At 39.8% G+C, this 23,450-nt stretch overlaps 1 protein-coding gene across 1 annotated transcript; it reads right to left on the reverse strand.

Moving 5' to 3' along the window:
* Positions 1 to 7,290: 7,290 nt before the first annotated feature.
* Positions 7,291 to 22,490, reverse strand: LOC140241979 (uncharacterized). Its single transcript, XM_072321723.1, has 6 exons — positions 22,402 to 22,490; positions 13,340 to 13,447; positions 12,475 to 12,576; positions 11,851 to 12,016; positions 10,527 to 10,645; positions 7,291 to 8,024 (listed from the first exon to the last, which is right to left on the reverse strand). The coding sequence occupies exons 1-6, from the start codon at positions 22,423 to 22,425 to the stop codon at positions 7,542 to 7,544; spliced, it is 1,002 nt and encodes a 333-aa protein (XP_072177824.1). The 5' UTR covers positions 22,426 to 22,490; the 3' UTR covers positions 7,291 to 7,541.
* Positions 22,491 to 23,450: the final 960 nt, after the last annotated feature.

Below are 23,450 nucleotides of genomic sequence, written 5' to 3' on the forward strand. Positions count from 1 at the left end.
GGAGATATCAGAAACAGACATCCATCGCATGGCTGGATTTGAGAAACGCTTTCAGTAGCATCCCACACCAGGCAATGTACATCGTCCTTGAAACTCTCGGTGTCCCCAACAATGTTCTCCTTCTGAAGGATGTCTATACGGACGCTATGACAACGTTCTCAATGCCAAGTGGGGAAACTGAAGCTGCACAGATCCAGGCAGGTGTGAAACAGGGCTGTCCCATGTCGGCGGTGCTCTTCAACCTCACCATAGAACTCATTATCAGAGCCATTCAGAGGCGAGCTGCAGATGAGCATCTTGGCTTGACAGTCCACGATCAACAGCTGTCCATCCTGGCCCATACTGACGACCTCGTGCTCCTTAGCAAGTCACCTGAGGGTCTTGAAGGGCTACTGGCCACGGCTTCCGTTCAAGCTGACATCTTGAATCTCTCCTTCAAGCCAACCAATATGTGCCTCACTCTGCCTAAACTGTCGACATGGAACCACTGTCCTCCCACGGACGTTTACCATCCGAAGAAGAACAGTACCGCTACCTGGGAGTAGCAACAGGCATGCCTCGCTTCACCAATATCACAAACCTAATCGAAAAGCTGAAACAGAATCTTGACACAATCACGACATCGCTCATAGCTCCATGGCAGAAGATAGTTGCCAGGTCTCAACTTTGTGATGAGGGCAGCCGACTATCTGAAGTCAGATCTTCGCAAACTACGCTCCTGCATCACGAAGAACATAAACAAGGTCTGCAAGCTTCCGACACGTGAAGTGGCTCAGTCAACCAAAATGTCCCAGGTGACCCTCCGTAGGGAACGCCCAGACAAAACGGGTCATCCAAGGATATTCAAAAACACAATCATTTTTAATTGACGTTGTGCCATTCGACAACGGTCCAGAGGATTGCACAATCAACGCAAATGCCAGGGTGGAAAAGTACTCCACCCTCCGCAAGGCACTCCGAGATGCTGGTAACGGCGTGGAAGCACATGGCTTCATCATTGGCGCCTTCAAGACCAGGCATACTGCCAATAAACGTAAAGTGGGCGGACTTGGAGTCAGCCGTAGATACAGGACTCTGATGCGGAAGTTCAGTGCTGCATTTTATGTCATTTTTGATGGACTTTAGCACTTTTTAAGTGGCCATTATTATTATTATTATTATTGTCATCATTTTTATTATTATTAAGTCTTCCCGAGACATCTCGGAGCACCTCATCCACGGGACGCAGTACTAGGAGTAACACCACCCTGTGTCAAATTGAACTCTAATCGTCCAGCTTTCATCATTGATGATATGATTTTATCTCCTTCCGCTCTTCAACACAAAGAACAACCATTTATCGTCCAGATAAATCTTATACATAAATTTTGGTGTGCAAATTCATCAACATCTTGAGTGGTCAAATCAAATTGATTCATTTCATAGAAAACTAAAAACCGACATGTGAACATTTTGTGAGTCTGTTTTGCATGCATAGCCAATCTTAGCGAAGCAGAGATGTACATGCACTTACATACACATAATTTTTTTTTTTTCAAAAGCAACAGTGGTTTTTGTCGAGCTCACCGGAGGTGAGGGGAGACTAAGGGATCACCTGCGGCGTCTGTCCGTCCGTCGTCCGTCCGTCCGTAACGCTACAAAAACTTCAATAACTCTTTATTCTGGGCTTCAACTGTATTTAAACTTCTAGGGAAGTGGGGTCATACAAAGTTTCACATTTTACCATATATGAAGGTCACCTCAAGGTCAAAGCTCACAGGCAGGGATCAATGAACTTTTAGAGCCCAATGTTAAGTTTCTATGGCGCGTTTCTATTATGGGTCATAACTTTTGATCCATAACCCCGTTTGTGACTAAACTTGGATGGTAGATGCCCCTTGGGGAGTGGATGGTCACCACAAGGTCAAAGGTCACAGGCAGGGGTCAACGAACTTTGAGGGCCCAATGTTAAGTTTTTACAGCACGTTTCTTTTTTGCCATAAACTTTTACCCTTTTATATCTCTTTTTATCTGTTGTATCTCTTTTTGTCTTGTAGATCTCTGTACATCTTCCTTAATATTTTTTTTGCCATTTATTTTTACCCTTTTATATCTCTTTTTATGTTTTATATCGCTTTTTGTCTTTTATATCTCTTTTTATCTTCCTAAATATTCTGCATAGGTAGATGTGACTAAAATCATGATGGATCCAGCCTTTCTCCATTTCCTCCTTGGGAACAAGGGGGCCCACTCATATCTTGGAAATATTCCTGTCACATGACCAAACTGTGGAAAGGACTTTTGCCATGAAAAAAAAAAAAAATACAAGCATTCTTGCTATATTTGCAAGTTATGTAGAAAAAAAAAAATCCCCAAAAAGGATCATCTGCAACGTCACACCTGTAAACTGCATTTAGTTTGCAATTTATGCAAAAGAATAATTTTCTTCGTCACACAATCTTCAAAAACATCTGTGTTCATTTTGTGGTATATGTTAAAAGAACTTTAGTTCTTTTCAACGCAAACAGGTACATGTTTGCCCCAAGGTTGTTAATGAAAATCCAGTTAAAAAACAACTGGCTGGAAACATGCAACTAAAATCGAAGACCATTCATGAAAATAAAACAGAACAAGAGGCAGCAAGTGTAAGTCAGCATGTAAAGAACCGGCCAAAGCAACAGTCTGTTGATAGCTGGCAAGGACTTTCCTCAAATCCTCATTTCATGCAGCGACACAAACTGCAACTGTCAGATATTATAACACACAGCCACACCTGCAAGAAAAAGACATCTAAAAGGCAGCCTACTTAGCATTGCAACTGCATTTCAGGTCAAGTAGAGGGTTTGGTTTCATAAACACGTCCCCACCAGATGAAAGACCATTCATCGTGATGTCTGCAGAAGAATTGGAAAGGTTACCAGATGATTCAGAGGACATCAATGTGGAAACATATCACGGTATTCCTGCAGACCCAAAGAGCTGGAGCATCTATGTCTTGCAGAATTTGAGGCTAATTATGATTCAGTCAACAAATCAAAGAAGCAAAAAAAAAAAAAAAAAAAATGAAAGCACTTCAGCTGAGTTACCTGAGAGTGACTATGAACCTAACATAGAGGATGATGCTCCAGATCCTGAGCATGGCATCCAGTGATGTCAGACTCACAGATGGATCACTTGTCAGAAGACGCAAACACCAGAGAGTAATCCGATATCGGAGGTATTCTCTAAAGAAAGATCCTGAGAATTACTACAGAGAAATGCTCATGCTTTTTTTTTTATCCTTGGAGGAATGAAGGAAGAATCATGGATGGACAGGAATCCTATGAAGACAAATACAAACAGGTGGAAGCACAAATTCTCGCAAAGAAAGCAGAATATGAAAAAAATGTGCAGGAATTGGATGATGCAGAGGAGCAACTGGAAAAAAAAAATGAGGAAGATGAAAGCATGGAAATACACTTGCTCCATGTAATATCCATCTAAATCAGCAGGATCAAGACAATGATAGAAATGCAGAGGCTAATGCAGAGGATCTATACAAGCAAAGCGATATGGGAGAAGATCTTGGATTGGCAGCTGGTGACCAATTCCAAGAAACGCTCAGGAATCGGGTTTCTGATGAGGAATTTAGGGGAATGGCGAGATCCCTCAACCAAAAACAAAGAGAAATATTCTATCACATCCTTCATGTAGCAAAGACGGCAAATTCTCAACAATTCATCTTTCTATAAGTGGTGGAGCAGGGGTTGGAAAAACACGTGTCCTTCATTCTCTGTATCAAGCTCTTGTCAAGCATTACAACACCAAAGAAGGTCAAAACCCAGAAGAGATCCGTGTTCTTTTGACAGCACCAAATGGAAAGGCTGCATACCTCATAAAAGGTAGTACTCTGCACGGTACTTTCCATATACCTGCTAACCAGGGGTTCAAGTATAGAATCTACATCATGATATGCTTAACTCACTGCGCTGCAAGTATCGTCAACTCAGATTTCTGTGCACAGATGAAATTGCTATGTGTGGGTCAAACATGTTCCAGTTCATCAATTTGAGATTGCCAGAAATCATGGGGAATAGGTCGCCTTTTGGAGGTGTCCATGTTCTTTGTGTGGGTGACCTCTTCCAGCTACAGCCAGTCATAGACAAATGGGTCTTCCAAGTATCAGCACAAGATTATTCTCCATTATCTCCTAATGTGTGGCTTGATCACTTCAGAATGTACGAGTTGACGGAGATAATGAGGCAGCGAGATGACAAGTCCTTTGCTGAGCGTCTCAATCGTTTGAGAGAAGGGATTCAAACAAAGGATGATGTTGCGCTGCTGAGTTCAAGGATCATTCAACCTAGCAATACTCTGTACCCTGCTGATGCCACTCACATCAAATATTTCAACAAATCAGTCCAGGAACAGAACAATCAAGCTTTGATCACAGCAACCACAGACAGAGTAATAATCGGGGCTGCAGATATTGTCATTGGAGATGTACCCAGCAGTGTCAAGGAAAAGGTAAAAGAAAATGCTCCAACATATCCTGGCCAAGCAATGGTTTAGGAAAATTTGTTCAAACAGCCATTGGACTAAGGATGGAAATGACAGTAAATGTGGACACATCTGATGGCTTGGCCAATGGTGCAGGTTGCATAACAAAGCAGTATGAATACAAGCATGCAAAGACTGTTCCATCTATCATTTGGGTTCAATTTGATGATTTGGACATTGGAAAGCAGCTCCGTTCACAGTCCAAACACCTGTATCACGATGGTATAGATGAGACCATGACAACAATTTCTACTATCACGACAGAATTCCCCGTTGGAAAGTATAAACATGCAAAAATTCTAAGAAGACAGTTTCCCCTCCAGTTAGCCGTGGCAAAAATTGTCCATTGATGTCAGGGAGACTCCATGAAAAGTGCAGTTATTGAATTCCCAAATCAGAAAAAGACCCATCTGCACTATGTTGCCTTGAGCAGAATCACAAACCTTCAGAATGTGTTCATTATCAACAGCATCCATGCAGACAAGATCCAGGTGTCAAAAGAGGTTAAACAAGAGATGACGCGTCTGCGAACAGAAGGCAAACTTGAACTGTCTTTTGTCCCACTTTACAGCATGGACGAACGTTTTACGTTTTTAAGATCTGTTTTCACAATGTTCAAAGCCTCCGCCTACACAGAGATGATGTTGAAGCAGATTACAACTTTCAGCAGGCAGACATCAACATGTTTGTTGAAACCAAGCTTTGTTCCAAGGATGCTGATACTGAAGTACAGCTTCCTCGGTTTAGGATGTATCGCAATGATTATGCTCAGCAAAGATCTCATTATAGAAGTGCCATTTTTTCAAAAAGAGGAGGTTTCAAGCTCCTGTACTTCACTGAATGTTGGCAATGTGGAAGGTACTCTAGCATCTGTTGCAAGTCCTGTCAACCTCTACATTGTCTGCATTTACTGCAGACCCAAGGAAACTGCATGGAACATCATGTCAGCACTGCTCAATCTGAAAGAGTATCTGTCTGAAGACAAAGACGTAGTCATAATGGGTGATTTCAATGTCAATGCAGATCCATCATCACCTCCCTACAAAGCCTTACAGAGGCAGATGAATGATCTCAACTGCAGACAACTCCTCAGCAAGCCTACAACTAATGGAGGAACAACAATTGATCATATCTACACTTTACTGAGAGAGGATATCATCCAATAAGGTACTATGGAGTCATACTTTTCATACCACAAACCTGTCTGGATAGGAATCACCAAATCATTGTAAACCAACACATATTTGCATGTTGATTTTCAAGGGTATCAAGCTGAAAGTTAAATTGCCAAATTATCAAATATATATCTCTCACTTAAAGGTACATGGTCCCGGTGGTTTAGTCAAATGCGTACGCGGGCGCACGGCGCAAGTTTCCTATAGAGACCTACGCTATCGACTCCTCTTTAGCGCTTACGCTTTGGCCCACTTCCCCAAGTCCGAAGAAGTCCGATTCACTGTAGTCAGTGGTCGAATCACAGTTCTGCTCATGATTCGGCTGAGGGGGATGACAGCTTTAGCAAACTTCTTTTGTGATGTCATAATAACAAGCACATATGCACGCACCCAGGCATTACTACAGACTGCGCGATGCGAAGAGAAGACAACGAAGGCAATGTTACTTAGCAACACCTACGCACTTTACTCTTGATGACAGCTCAACTTCGGTAATCTTCGTATCAATGCTAACTGTGATCAGCAGTATCATCAACAGCGCCCTCTACGCTACAGGGACTATGCACCTTTAACTTTTTAGAAGTTGGAAGTTATTCCTCTTTTTTGAAGCATGTTCTTTGCAGCTCAATCATTGTTACTTTACTCTTTTTTGCATGAGCGTTTACTTCTAGTTTCAGTTTTAAGCATTGACGCTTTTGTTTCAGTCATCTTTGTTCTGACTGAATGAATTCTAGCTTTGCTAATGCTTTCTCTTTTATTATCCTTGTATAGTTGTGTATGTTCTGTTATTTCAGCCATGTTTATCCACACAGATTGAACTCTCAACACTTTGTTGACTATGTTTACACCTAACAGAGTTTTTTTTTTCTCTCTCCCTTTTTCTTCATAACAATGAAATTGTATATGTACACCATTTTTTTTTTTTTTTTGGTAACCATATGACATTCTGACTCAAATGGACTGTCCTGTGTTCTTTTTTTCAGCCATTTCCTTTGTGAATATTTCTATCATATACAGCTTTCTTTGTACTAACCCTTGACCCTGATTCCACTTCATAATAATTATTCACTTTACATAAAAAATGTCTTCTATGTTCATGGGCGAGACACATTTTGGCACTTGCCTTGTGTTAAAAAGAGGGATGGTGGTGTGTTAATAAACTGACTCAATGTGAGGCTTTACTCAGTAAATATTTTTGGGGCATTGTGTGTGGTACTTTGTAGTGTATACTGTATTTGGTATTTACGCTTTATATTTCTACCCTCCACGATGCCTCCTGATATGTACTTGGACAAAATAAAAACCAAAAATAAAACCAAAAACCAAAACAAGTAATCAAATTTGCTATTAAGAGGATGCATGAGATTTTGTCCCAAGACAATCTAATACACTGTATATCCACTGTAAACTCTCCCTTTACAAATAATAATATACAATTTAATACAGGTCTATTCACCTACATGGATTTTTTTTTTTTTTTTTGTATTACAAATACAATTAAATGATATGTGAGACTTTGTACCGGGACAATCCTATACCTAGCTTCACTGCAAACTCCCCCTTTCAAAAAGAAATACAGAATTTGATACATGGTAGGAACACTTTTTTTTTTTTAATACAATGTAACAAAATAATATACGGGCGATACAAAATTCACAGTATGCATTTCGTTTTACCCATATCATCAAAACCAGGCTAACAAGAAGTCACTATACACACTGTATGAATAATAATGAGTAACAGAAGTCTGAAAATGCAAAACATATCCATTCAAGATTGTCAGTTCACTGGCAGGAATGTCCACAGAGAGTCATTGTCACAACTTGTCACAGGTATGTCTTGGCTATACTATACACAACCCACGTCCAAAGGGATGACAGGGGATGAGACTGGTGAAATGTCATCTGCATCCTGATCGTCTTGATCGACCGGTGTTGCCTGGGAGATGACACCTGCTGTGGTACTGGCAGAGATGCCTCCGCTGAGCTGGGAGATGGAAGGAGGAGGAGGTTGGTGCAGGAGAGCATCGAGGGCCCGAGATTGAGAGCCGGTCCTGGGCTGAGAGCCGCTACGCCGAGTGGCTGGAGTTAATGTGGCAGCAGGGGGGAGATCTGGCTGCTGGATGCCCTGGCTACCACCAGATGCCGCAGAGGATGGCGCAGTCGTATGTGAGACTGCTGATAAGCTGACGGACTGCAGGTACTTCATGGATATTCCAAACACCTCTGTCTGGAAGGACCTGAAATGCTGGCTGGGGACCTGATGGACAACCGAACGTAGCCATGCAGCAAAGATTTCTCTCTCCGATGACTGCTCCGCAGACTCGCTGATCTAAAAAAAGATAAGATTACATATCGCATTTTAACCAATCAAGGTCTGGGGAAATAGAAATTGTCATTATGTAAAGAAATTGACACTTGATCACTGTATATTTCATTGACGAAAAATTCCATGGAATATACTTTAGATCAGACTCATTAGATCTCTGCAAAATCTGAAGAAATTTAGAAACATTTCCCAATTTGAGAGAAAATTTAAGAAGATATTTTATCACATGCAATTAAAAACATGACATTTTTTTTTTTTATTCTCAAAAAATAGAAAATCAGCAGTTCGGCTTTTTCTGGGACACCCGGGTTATATATATATATATATATATATATATATACACACACACACACACACACACATATACATATAAATACATGTATACACGTGTATATAGTATACCCATATTATCAAATAACAAAGAATGCATCAACTTTAAATTATATCTATTTAATTATAATCATCCTCATGTATGAATTTGAAAAAATACATTACTGTATAATGAAGAAAGCTAATAGGCATCATTGTATTTTTCATGCATCTCAGAATTCTTTATAACTGAAGAAATATTTTATAAGTACAAAGAAAGTATTACTGAAACCAAGGCTTTTTAATGCCAGATCTCACAGAAACAATATTAATGCAAGGCAGTATGTAGATGCCGACACAGTAGAGTACAGTGAGAATATGGTGACTAGTCTGTTTGTGAGTAGGATAACTGATTTGGTGTGAATGAACAATGTTTGTGTACTCTGTAGAGAATATTACAGTGTATAGGCAAATTGTGTGGGTTCTGAGTTTAAAATCAGTGTTTAGTCATCATAACCATTGGATGAAAAACTAGAAATGGGGCTACGGCGACTGGTATGCCTCCGCCATAATGCACGATTCTCCTAATAGGTTTATAGTACATGTGGACAATGTGTGATTACATTTCCACAAAATTGACAAAATATTAAAATGACAAGTTTGTCACAAATGTGCTGAATGTTCACCTTCCTTGACCTAGGTTTAATTGGATGAATAGGAGAGCATGTATTTGGGGATTTAAGGACTTTTAAGTTGACTTTGCCCATTCATAAGTTTATGCATTGAGTAATTTTCAAGGTATGGATAAAAAGTGCAATTCCTGTAGTGAAAAGTACATTGTTACCTTTTTCATCTGGCCTTTGACCCTAAAATTCATAGGATAATCACTGTCAGGCAGAACATGCATAAATATGTAGAAAGTTTCAAGATAACTTGAGCCACTTCTGAGATATGGTAGAAAAAGTTAGTTCAGCACTCTCCCTTGATCTTTGACCTTTTGACCTTTCAGGCGAAAGAAAAAAGAAAAAAAAAGAAAGTTTCCAGAGATTTTCTATTAGGTTATACATGCATAAACCAAGTGTAAAAAAAATAATCCTGCTGGCATTGCATGAATATGAGGGAAGCAGTAAAATGTTGAAGTGTTGCCCTTGACCTTTGACCCCATGAACCCTAAATTCTCTTGATAATCACTGCCAGTCAGTGCATGTATATATACTATGTTCCATGAAGATACCTTGAACAATTTCCAAGTTACGGAGAAAAAAGTGATGTTTTAATATTTTTACTTGACCTTTTGACCTTTGACCTCATGATCCCAAACTTTCACCAGAGAATCTTAATTGGGTAATACTGTACATGTATACACTAAGTTTCAAGGAAATATCTTCAAGCATTGCATAGATATGGTGGAAATAGTGAAATTTTATGTATTTGACCTTGACCTTTTGACCTTTGACCTAGAGCATGTGCACCCAAAAGTTGATAAGCACGACTTCACCCCCTAATACACATACATGTTACGTTTCATTAGGATACCTCAAAAGGTTTTTTAGTTACGCTGTCCACAAAATTCATTACGGACGGACGGAAGGAAGGACGGACGGACAGACAACCCGAAAACATATTGCCTCCTGCACCACTTCATGGCGGAGGCATAACAAAATATATATTCACTGCATGCACATGTCCAGATGATATGTAGACAGTTCCGGATAAGAGAAGAATACAGGATAATGGAGGTTGGACTATACTACACATCTAGCTTTCAAGCATCTGAATGCTCACCTGAACTTTAGAAATCCTAATTACAAATTCTGTTTACATGTACACTTTCTTTCACATTTATTATTTTGCATAAATATAGAGCTTGACATTTTTATTCTTTCTAATTCAATTCATTAAAATTTTGCAATTTACACCTACAATTCTTAGTCAGAGGCCCAGGGCAGCAATGTGTTTGTTATATTGGTCACCACTCTTCATGAAAAAAAGAAAAATCAACTCTTCATACTGTCTTACACATATTTCTACTCTGAAATTAAGTTGGACCAATATGAAATTCAGGGAGTATATTATCTTTCCTCTTATTTTTTTTTAATCAATCACCAACAATATCACACTCTTTGTGATATGAAGACAAAAGAACTGTTTAAAAAAGGAAAGTGTAAGGGTTAAAGAAAAAAAAATTAAACTCACAATCTCAATGATGCACCCTGCTTTGGCCCCATTGCCCATGAAACCTCTTTTACAAGCAGACGGGATTGCTTGCAGAACCATCTCGTGTCGCTGGGAATACCTCGGTCTTGGACCACTGCCTACAATTTAAAAAAAAAATAAATAAATAGATAAATAAACAAATAAGTAACATAGAAAATCAGAAATCTATTTTACATTAAATTTAAGAAATATGATTTCTCAATACTAATGTGTCTTCAAGAGAGCTTGATAGTGCAAGTTGCATTTAAGAAGTCTGAATTCATTTGAATTCCAATCTTTGAGGTCATTTATTTTGTATTGTATCTCACTCCTAGGTGATCAATTTCTTCTATATTTTTAACATGTTATAGTTGAAAAAAAGGAACCTACAAAAAAAAATAGATTTAATATAAATGTATTTGTTGATGTTACCTAGATTAAAAGAGACTTTGGCAAATATGCTTAGATTACATATTCCGTCAATGAGACATGAATCTTTCTCACACATTGATTGTGCATTGCAATGTTCAATTGTTTTTCGCTCCTGAAACATGATTTTAAAGACAGTCCTTCCCTTTTGCAAGCATTTAAAAAAAACAAAAAACTGGTGAGAACACTTATGTATTGAAGAAAACACAATTTGGAAACCTCTTGTAAGTTTTAAAGTTTTGAATTTGATGAGTTAAATTGACCGTTTTGATTTAAATATTTTTTTCGTACTACGAAAACGTACACATTCAAACTACATTTGTACTAGTCTAGGTTTACAGACTTGTGTCATGCACTCATGTAAGTTATGTATGTAGTGTGTTGATATTTGCCATAGATAATAAAGTGAAAGAAGCTAGTAAGTCTTTCTTTCTGATAGCTCTGATATTCATATCTTTCGTTAGAACTGTCAGTATTATACTGAAACCACAGGAGGATAAATGGACACAGCTATGCCTTGTACACAGAATATGTTACGGTAATAATTTAGTGCATTATTTGGATTTTAATGGCCAAGAGCCTTCAAATAGTACATAAATGTTGTAGCTTCCTAAGTAGTCTTGCCATTCTATTGGAAGTAATCATGTTCTGTGCCATTTGGCAGGGAAGGAATGAAAAAGGGATGACCCATCTTTAAGCATCAAAATTTGGAAATCATTAAATCATTATACTGGCATGTAATTTTTTTAACTCTGGAATGAAAATTGGAATTGTTAGTAATTCATTTTTTTTTCAATTGGCTTCATATCTATGACCATACTAGTCATGTCCTTATCGCCATTAGTTCAAATCATCTCAGACTTGTATACCATTAAGAATTATATAGAGTTCTCACCTGTCATAGCTCGCTCATCCCTGTATTTTTTAGCTCTGGATAGCATTTTTTGCCAGAGATCCCGGAGGTGGTCCCCAGGAGATTTCTTTCCTCTTGAGAGGGGAAAGCCTTGGCTTCCCATCACCTCGGCTGCCTTGTTCCAAGCTTCATGGAGTCGTCTTTTTGTCTGAATCAAGCATACAAATTCAAAATACATATGTGACAAAGTGCATTATACAATTTTTAAGATGAAGACCTACTCATCACTATACAGTGTGCATGAAAGCTAGAGTAGACACTCATGAGAAGTCCTATCCTATATTATGAAGTGTGATTCATCTTCATAAGTGCTAGCTTGGCTTCTAGTCAATTACATTAGGTCCTATAGTAATAATAAAGAGAATGTTTCCCTGCTGAATGAGCACTTGCCCTTTCAGTAAAACACACTAAATTTGCTTTGCCTACAGAAAGCATATGGTCCTTCACCACTTTAGAACTTTTTAAACGATATTTCAAGACCTTACATATGAAATCAAATTATATTCATCATTTCTCAAACAGCATCCCATCTTTAAAACCTTACTTATAGGAAGGACAATTCAAGCTTCAACGCTTCTCTTCAGTAAGACTTTAAAGAATACTTACTTTGGGTTTGTCACGCTTAGGATGAAGCTCCTCATAATGCTCCTTCACATAGGAGCAGAGGAGCTGAACTTCAGCACCCGACAACTTAGTTCTTCCAGTTTCCTAAACAAGAAAAAAAAAAAAAGAAGTGAAGATGAAAACGTGCTCTTTCCCTCCCACCTCCCCTTGGAGCTCAAGGGGGCTATCCTAGGAATTTCCATAGACAAATTATATTTTTTTCACCTACAAAGATATCCAGATACTATATAGCTTGACTGTAAATCCACAAATCTTGATTGAAAAGCACAAATTTCTCCATATTTCCCCTTGGGGGCCCTCCCCCTGGGGGCCACATGAGCAACATTAATTTCATGAAGCACCTTAGGACCCTACCCCTAAGGATGATCCCCACCAAGTTTGATTGAAATCTGCCCACTAGTTATGAAGAAGAAGAAGATGAAAATGTGTTTTTACCCCTTGGTTCACACCTCTCAAATTTTCACCTGTTCTAGGGGCCAAATGGCATCATCTTGGGTCTTAGCATGAACAAACTATAATCTTTATAACTAAAGGTACATGTACTTACCTGTATATATAACATATCTAGACTGTACTGCTATAGGGTCTGGAGAAGAAGATTTTAAAAGTTTACCCCCTTTTCTCACCTTGGGAGCACTCCCCCTGGGCCCCTCTGGGGGCCACATGCTCCACATGAACAACTTTGGGTTCCTACCCCCTAAGGATGATCCCCACCAAGATTGGTTGAAATCTGCCAACCAGTTCCAGAGAAGAAGAAGAAAATGCAAAAAGTTGATGCACGACGCACAACAGACGGCAGATGAAAAACAAGGTAAACTGTTATCTAAAAGGGGATGAAAGTTCTTACCTGGCCTTTGAGTGCTACCAGGTCGTTTCCACAGGTTTCATGTTTCCTGACCAGAGACAAGACTGAGTTGACGTCCTTTCCCAAGTCCTCTGGGATGATGGCATACTTCTACGAGCAAACAAATGATTTGGAACATCTCGCTCAGTCACAAATAGACTTAGGGATCAAAAGTTATGACCCATAATCAAAATGCGCCCTAAAAACTTAACATTGGGCCCTAAAAGTTCATTGGCCCCTGTCTGTGACCTTTGACCTTGTGGTGACCATCAACTCCCCAAGGTACATCTACCATCCAAGTTTGGTTACAAATAGACTTACGGATCAAAAGTTATGGTCCATAATCGAAACACGCCCTTAAAACTTAACATTGGGCCCTAAAAGTTCATTGACCCCTGTCTGTGACCTTTGACCTAGTGGTGACCATCAACTCCCCAAGGTACATCTACCATCCAAGTTTGGTTACAAATAGACTTACGGATCAAAAGTTATGGTCCATAATCGAAACATGCCCTTAAAACTTAACATTGGGCCCTTAAAGTTCATTGACCCCGGCCTGTGACCTTTGACCTTGTGGTGACCATCAACTCCCCAAGGTACATCTACCATCCAAGTTTGGTCACAAATAGACATATGGATCAAAAGTTATGACCCATTGAATCGAAACGCGCCCTAAAAACTTAACATTTGGCCCTAAAAGTTCATTGACCCCTGCCTGTGACCTTTGACCTTGTGGTGACCATCAACTCCCCAAGGTACATCTACCATCCAAGTTTGGTCACAAAATACACTTACGGATCAAAAGTTATGGCCCATAATCGAAACGCGCCCTAAAAACTTAACATTGGGCCCTAAAAGTTCATTGACCCCTGCCTGTGACCTTTGACCTTGTGGTGACCATCAACTCCCCAAGGTACATCTACCATCCAAGTCTGGTCACAAAATACACTTACGGATCAAAAGTTATGGTCCATAATCGAAACATGCCCTTAAAACTTAACATTGGGCCCTTAAAGTTCATTGACCCCGACCTGTGACCTTTGACCTTGTGGTGACCATCAACTCCCCAAGGTACATCTACCATCCAAGTTTGGTCACAAATAGACATATGGATCAAAAGTTATGACCCATAATCGAAACGCGCCCTAAAAACTTAACATTGGGCCCTAAAAGTTCATTGACCCCTGCCTGTGACCTTTAACCTTGAGGTGACCTTCATGCTTGGTAAAAGGTAAAACTTTGTATGACCACTCTTCCCTCCAAGTTTGATTCAAATTGAAGCCCAGAGTACAGAGTTATTCAAGGTTTTATAGCATTACGGACAGACGACAGACGACGGACCGACGGACGACGGACCGACGGACGCCACAGGTGATCTCTTAGTCTCCTCTCACCTCCGGTGGGCTCGACAACAGTCACAATAGCTCACTTGAACCTTCGGCTCGGGTGAGTTAAAAATACATATTTTTGGTTGTAAAGCACGCAGTGCAACAGTGGCCTCACTGCATGCGGCCACTGTCGCAATTAGGGTGATGCTTGATGGTAGACTCTTCATTCAAGACTAAGTCTAAGACTAGGACAAAGTGTACAATAATCTAGATCTTGCCCAACATGAATACATACCTTTCTCTTTTAGTAAAGTAATAAGTAATGGTTGATTTCAATTCGGATAATTTGACAGAAACAGGGACACATCTGAAGTAATATTAGACCTAGGCCTTATTCTAAATCTACTTTGTAGACTTTGTGGTTCTACTACAAAGGACCGCATACTTCAAACTATGGGAAAACAACCTAAACAGGGAGATTTTCCTTGTGTGTATTTACTATCATACATGTATGAAACTGTCCTTTGATAAATTCCTATCCCACGGCTTGATATTCTTGATCAACAAGGCAAGTGCCATAATGTGTCTCGCCCATTCGCGTACAAGAAATTGTACGTGAATGGGATATAACAGATTTTAAAAAAGAGATATAACAGATAAAAGGAGATAAAAAAGGGTAAAAATTTATGGCAAAAAAGAAACGTGCCATAAAAACTTAACATTGGGCCCTTTAAGTTTGTTGACCCCTGCCAGTGACCTTTGACCTTGTGGTAAACATCCAATCCCCAAGGGACATCTACAATCTAAGTTTGGTCACAAACGGACCTATGGATCAAAAGTTATGACCCATAATAGAAACGCACCATAAAAACTTAACATTGGGCTCTAAAAAAGTTTGTTGATGTATGCCTGTGACCATTGACCTTGTGGTGACCATCCACTCCCCACGGGACATCTACCATCCAAGTTTAGTCACAAACGGAGTTATGGATCAAAAGTTATGACCCATAATAGAAACGCGCCATAAAAACTTAAAGGGAATCTCGCACCCCCTCACACGCCTTACCTCGCCAAGAATTATTGGGAGTTCAGACTCACGGTATGTGGCTAAGTTTAGGTCTGTTAGCTCGCCACTACCGAGGTGAGGGTCGAGTTAACAAATAAACCACCAAAAAAAGAGAGAATAATTTGGAAAATTAATTAGTTAAATACAGTCAAATAAAACAGTTTGTGGAAATTAATTTGGGATCACAATAATCAACTTTATTCACCCGCCACCCAGGCGTGAAATATCAATGACAGACAGGTTGGTATAAATTATTTAACAAAATGTGATCATTTCAATACAATAACCAATCGGCAGCTTATCAATTCTCACACACATCACACTCTCAAACACACTGACCTTTTAGTTGTTTCTATTCAGGGAAGGGATAGGGAAAGTTAGTGGGGAAATGAAGTTAGTATGTGTGGCCACTTACTATTATTATTGTTTGACGCGAGTGTCCAAATGTCCGAAGAAATGTGCATACAAAACATGAACGCGAAGGTCCTCCTTTGACGACACGGGTGACAGCAGGGATGGGGTGTCTCGACTCCGGGGATGGTGCGTCTACTGCAGGGATGGGGCGTCTCCAGGGATGAGGCGGCTCGGGGAGTGGGGCATCTCAGGAACAAGGCATCTACTGGGCTGGATTTCCTTTGCTCGTTGTATACAGGTTTAACACGGGCGTTGCCGATTGGGGTTCTTCTTCTTTGAATAGGTGTATTTAAATTGATGAAGGCGTGGAGTTTTGATAACATAGTCCCGTTGACAAAACTGGTATTATTTTGTTGTTCCGAATGAAATTACTGGCGTTCACAACAATCCGATTTTCGTTGCTTAGGTTTCGAAGGAAGTTACTGATGTTGATAACTACAAGTTCAATTTCCAGTCGAAACTTGGACTATATTTCAAAGATGTGCAGCTTCGGAAAAATTAGTAAGTTACAGATGAATAGTGGAGATGAACGGGAACTGGAATACGGGAGCCGAGATAGGGTTGGAGTTGGGGCTGGGACTGGGACTTCGGCCGGGGCGGCTCTGGGACTGCTCTCTCTGCTTCTCGACTCGACTCCACACTTCTTCTTCACTCAGGATTTGGGGTAAAGGCTGGGGATATATAGGTCATTACACATTCATTAACACACCCACTAAAACAGCTCACTTCACGCCCACATCACTCCTCATCTTAATCTTACTCTTTATATTTCCATCCCATAATGATTATTTTTGGGGAGGTCCTGAGATTAGCCTAAAATGATTGTCATCTTGGATAAGTCATCTCATTGGTCCTAAGTATCATGATCCGCCTACAAGGGATGACAGATTAATACAAGAAATGTTCCAGGAATTAACCAAGTTGTCTTGGACATTTAAACCACGAGTCATTAGAGGGCTCCATTGGGATAGTGGTCAAGACAGATGTGTGGCAGGTTGGGAGACAGTCGACGCCATCACCACTCAATATGGAACAAAAATCTGGCAGAAGTTTCCTCCTGGAGTTTGGGATAATTTATCTAAATATCAACACTTTGGGCTTTCAACATTGCCGCTTGCATCAGACGGTGGATGACTCACAATGGCTGTTTCTGGCTAATGTTATGATCACTCCGGCCAGTCCATCCGAGCTGCCTGTCTATAAATCAAAAGGGTCTTTGTTTTGGGGAGTTACGTATAAAAAGGGCAATGACTGTCGAGGGTCAAGAACCTACTGGCAGAAACTTTAACCTTGCACGTAACAGAATTGGGGAACTAGTCTACAAATTCAGACACAAGAGGGGGTGTATGTCTGTCGCCTTACAGGAAGATAAACCCCAAGAACAATGTGGATTGAGTGAAAGCAGCAACATTAGTAGAACACATCAGTGAAAGTTTGAAGAAAATCGGACAATCGATGCAAAAGTTATGAATTTTTAAAGTTTTGGTGTTGGAACCGCTGGATGAGGAGACTACTAGAGGTTATGACGTATGAGTGGACTACAATATCAAGAAAATATAAAGAAAATACTACAAAAATCCATTTTTCATGAAAATTACAAATTCCATCAACTTGATATTGACATATGTTAAGGGTAGCAATTATTCCCCCTGCTTTCTGAAAGCGGTTGGTCCACTGCTCTTTCATAATTCTAGAAAAGTGAATTTTTGTTGAATATCCTTCATATTTTCTTTGTATTGTTGTCCACTCATACATCATATCCTCTAGTAGTCTCCTCATCCAGCGGTTCCAACACCAAAACTTTAAAAATTCATAACTTTTGCATCGATTGTCCGATTTTTCTCAAACTTTCACTGATGTGTTCTACTAATGTTGCTGCTTTCACTCAATCCACATTGCTCTTTGGGTTTACCTTCCCTTTAACATTGCGCTCTGAAAGTTTGTTGACCCATGCTTGTGACCACTGACCTTATGGTGACCATCCACTCCCCAAGGGACATCTACCATCCAAGTTAAGTAAATGGACTTAGGGATCAAAAGTTATGACCCATAATATAAACGTGCCATAAAAACTGAACATTGAGCTCTAAAAGTTCGTTGACCCCTGCTTGTGACCTTTGACCTTGTGGTGATCATCCACTCCCCAAGGGACATCTACCATCCAAATTTAGTCACAAACGGAGTTATGGATCAAAAGTTATGACCCATAATATAAACGTGCCATAAAAACTTAACATTGGGCTCTAAAAGTTCGTTGACCCCTGCTTGTGACCTTTGACCTTGTGGTGATCATCCACTCCCCAAGGGACATCTACCATCCTAATTTAGTCACAAACGGAGTTATGGATCAAAAGTTATGACCCATAATAGAAATATGCCATAAAAACTTAACATTGCGCTCTAACAGTTTGTTGACCCATGCTTGTGACCACTGACCTTGTGGTGACCATCCACTCCCCAAGGGACATCTACCATCCAAGTTAAGTACAAATGGACTTAGGGATCAAAAGTTATGACCCATAATAGAAACGCGCCATAAAAACTTAACATTGGGCTCTAAAAGTTTGTTGACCCATGCTTGTGACCATTGACCTTGTGGTGACCATCCACTCCTGAAGGGACATCTACCATCCAAGTTTAGTCACAAATGGAGTTATGGATCAAAAGTTATGACCCATAATAGAAACGCACCATAAAAACTTAACATTGGGCCCTAAAGTTCATTGAACCCTGACTGTGAGCTTTGACCTTGAGGTGACCTTCATATATGATAAAATGTGAAACTTTGTATGACCCCTATTCCCTCAAGGTTTGATTGCAATTGAAGCCCAGAGTAAAGAGTTATTGAAGTTTTTGTAGCGTTACGGATGGACGACGGACGGACGACGGATGGACAGACGCCGCAGGCAATCCCTTAGTCTCCCCTCACCTCCGGTGGGCTCGACAAAAATCACCCATACCTACAGTGCTAGATCTATACCTATGTCGTGATATTCTAATCTAAATCTATACGTGTAGATCTACACCTACAATGTATATTACCAAGGGAGCAAATTTGCTCACATTTTATTTTTCAAATTCACATTTTTGCTTACAAGTTCACAAAAGTATTCTGACCTCTAGAACTAGGTCTAGGTCTATGTACATACTGTACTTAGTTCTTGTAACATTCCAATATTGATTTTTATTACAAAAATAGTTTATCAAAATTAGAAATTTAGATGCACATTTCAGCTATTAGTGTCAAGATGCAATTTTGGTTATATCTTTTCTACGAGTTGTATGTAGATGTGGTCAGTAGGCCTATAGCTTGCTTTAACTGAGCACATAGGTTATAGGTGTGGTATTACTATTAACCACACTTACCAGTAGTAGTACTAGCACTACATATGTCTTCAGTTAGAGTATGGCTATACAGTATACTGACCACCTAAATACAAATGAAGAGTTTGTTCACAAAAACCGATACGTCCATATTTGCCAAATGGAGATATTTGCGATTAAAGGTCAAGAAAAGTAAAGAGAATAATAAGAAAACAAGGAAAAGTAGAAATTACGCGGTGCGTAATATATGTCCCCGCCGGAAGTAGCATTTTGTAGCAAATGTACAATACAGGTCAAAAATCAAGGTCAAAGGTCAAAATTCTGTGTAGAAGTTCTGAAGCCCTCACCTAGTGCCATCACATAAAGCAAACGGAATCGAAATCGGGTTAGAAATGGCGAAGGAGTAGCATTTTGTAGTAAAATGTACAATACAGGTCAAAAATCAAGGTCAAAGGTCAAAGAAGTCAAAGGTCAAAATTCTGTGTAGAAGTTTTGAAGCCCTCACCTAGTGCCATCACATAAAGCAAACGGAATCGAAATCGGGTTAGAAATGGTGAAGGAGTAGCATTTTGTAGCAAAATGTACAATATAGGTCAAAATCAAGGTCAAAGGTCAAAGAAGTCAAAAGTCAAAATTCTGTGTAGAAGTTTTGAAGCCCTCACCTAGTGCCATCACATAAAGCAAACGGAATCGAAAACGGGTTAGAAATGGCGAAGGAGTAGCATTTTGTAGCAAAATGTACAATATAGGTCAAAGGTCGAGGTCAAAGGTCACAACTGAAATTCTGTGTAGAAGTTTCAAAGCTCCCATGTAGTGCTATCATATAAAGCAAACAGAATCAAAATCGGCTCATAAATGACAGAGAAGTAGCAAATTGAACATTTTGATCACACACGGACGCACACACAGACGGACGGACAGACAGACGGACGGACGGACGGACGGACACACGGACACACACACGTACGGAGCCCGTTTCATAGTCCCCTGCTCGAACTCGTTCGGCGGGGACAAAAATTGCTTCTTTTGACCATAACTTCAAAAATGTACCTTTACATGTAGTGACTAATATATCATTCAAAAGGTATTATTTTGTACTTTATAACAGAGACCATACTTCAAAATCTTCAAAAATGGACTTATCGGTTTTGGAAACAAACTCTTCAAATATCTATTTTAAACCCATCTTGCCCTGCATGGGTCATTACTAGGATCCTGTCATGGGCCTTTTATTCTTTCTGGGTTTTTTTTTTAAATTGGATATATTGTTACCTCTGTCTCATTGCTCCTCTGTTCCTTTATTATAATGGGATCAATAAAGTGATGATTAAAAAACATAGAGAAACTGTATGACCAGAGTGCAGAGACAGAGTTGCATTCTGACAGCTGAACAGTGACATGTGCATCTACATTTCACATTCTGCTAAACTATTTTGTAGTCAAAATCAATAGACCCTAGGGTATTTGAATGATACAAGTACTTTTACATAGTACTGAGTAATAATTTTGTGAACTTGTAAGTTAACCAAATAAAAAAATAATAAAATAATAGAAATAAAGTTCACAATTGGAAGTTGGCAGGAGCAACCGTGTCAGTTGGTAATATACATTGTACATACAAATCATGAAATAGGCCCCATCCCCACCTCAGTGCGGCTGCATGCATGGCCATGCGGTAGTAAGTAAGGTTAGGTTAGGGTTAGGGTTTAGGGTTAGGTAAGGTTGTATTTATAGTTAATTTGGCTGTTAAATTAGTCAAGGGACATTAGGGAGTCCTTCAGAGAATAAAAAGTTGAAGACCAAAGAAATAAACGGGAGAAAGAGAGGACGAAAGATGATATGCTGTGGAAATCGGCCCCACCGCTGTATCAATCTAACGTAAACGCCGTTTGGTGGGTTGTTGCTGTTGTAATCATAATTTTTTTTTTTTTTTGCCGTCGCATTCACAACTCGAATATTTCACACTGAACAATTTATCATTATATTTCTAATACATCACTTTGGTTTTTTTTTTCACACTTATCACAAACAAAATAATGTAAAAAATAATACGTGAAATGAACATAATAAACTGTCCTTTGCACTGGTCCACTCAACCAGCCAATCGCGCGCTGTCTTGTAATGGTATATCTTGCCAACCCAGCTATGTACGCTACGTTTCGCAGGCTTCTCAGTAATCAGCACAAAGGCCTAGGCCACTCATATACACGGAGGGCAGATGGGATCATTTTGGTGGGGCCGCATTCATGAGTATTTGATAATTTATACTGTGGAAGAAAACCTCACCCGGCAGAGCAGAGAGCTCCACAAATCTAAAAGAACAACAACACTACACATGATCTTAGCCAAAAAGGCCAAGAAGCGAACAACAACAACAACCCACCACCGTGCTTATACTGGAACACCACAGGGTGGCCGAGAGGGTTATACTTAATAGGCGAGCCGCGCCGCCGGCCGGCCGCCGTAGTAATCTACTAGGCCCTACTAGGTCTATTGATGTACAACATATTGACTATTATTGTACTATAAACGTTAGAGTCTAGTATATGGACACGCAGTGCAGTGCCTGGCAGTGGTGGGGTCTATTTCACGAGTAACTTATGCCGGCTGCCATTATGCCGATAGAATATCACGTTATAGGTATAGCACTGGATCGTAGGGGTGCTGAACACGCACATATTGGTGACTGCAGGTAGCTGTAGGTATATGTGGGGGTGATTCATTTGTAAACCAGCTTCCGAAATTAGGCACGACTAGTGGTAGTACTACCGAACGTCTTTATGAATGAGTGGGACTGAAATGCGAGAAATCTAACGTCGTCATCCAAGTCTTCTAGATCTAACACTGGATTTCATTTCTTAAGAGGTAGGCCTACGTCAAGTCAAACTACTACATCTAAATGATAATTATTTAGTTTTAGAAGATTGACTTACAGATAACTCATCCAGTTCGCTCATTTTGGACTTGGTAGGTGCAATGCAGTTGGTAACGTAGTCGTTAGTTTACAATGCAGAACTTTATAGAAGTCGTATACGGTCGGCCGGTCGGCAGTGTGAATGAAATTTGTTGACAACATTATTTCCGGCGCCTTGAGTGGTGGGCGTGGCCTAATTGGTCAGAAGGCTCGCTCGTCCAACTCGATTGATAAATGAATATCCACTGACTACTAAACTTGTCGGATAAGAGCTTCGTGAAACGGATTTTCTGACAATTTTTTCGGACAGTTGTCAGCGCCGACTACATGTATATTGATGAAACACCCCCAGATAGTGCAGCTGAATACATGGACAATCCAGCCGTTTTCTCAGATGGAAAATGAAACAAACAAACAAACAAATAAACAAAGAAACAAACAAACAAATAAACAAACAAACAAACAAACCGGGTGTTTTTGTAACAATTCTGATGCAAAATTGAACAAAAGTCATGTTTGACCTCGTCTTTATCCATCTAGTTTACCCGTCTCTTCTAATTAAATGCATGGTATGGTAATGTTTTCTATGGTCTATAGTATAACTACGTACAGTTTCAGTACAAACAAGAAAAAAAAAACCTTAATGTGTAATACTGTGTTATTATTATTTATTTACCTGTACAATGCGCTGCTTTCCGCAACGCAGTCATCGATTTCGAAGATGCCGACCTGTTATTCGATAAGGGTGATCGAGTGGTCAAGCCACCGAGCAGTTCTACGTTTTGCCGCCTCTGCCGTCAGCTGCAATTGCTCAGAAATTTTACCTCAGGTTTCGGGTCACGTCAGAGAGCGCCGCCCATCACGTCATCTTGGCTCAAGGCTCAAATCGTATCGACTCGTACCATATTGGTAAGCACAATACAATCATCTTTCAGCCGCTTTACGAAGCAGTTGTTATACATGGATTGTATTGAATTTAGTGAAATAATTTTGAAGCATGCAGTTAATAAGTATCATATTAGAATTTATGAAATTTGCAGTGATAAAAAATGAGAAACAATGGGGGGG

Source organism: Diadema setosum, chromosome 18 (genome assembly GCF_964275005.1).
Source record: "Diadema setosum chromosome 18, eeDiaSeto1, whole genome shotgun sequence".
NCBI classification, from domain to species: domain Eukaryota; kingdom Metazoa; phylum Echinodermata; class Echinoidea; order Diadematoida; family Diadematidae; genus Diadema; species Diadema setosum.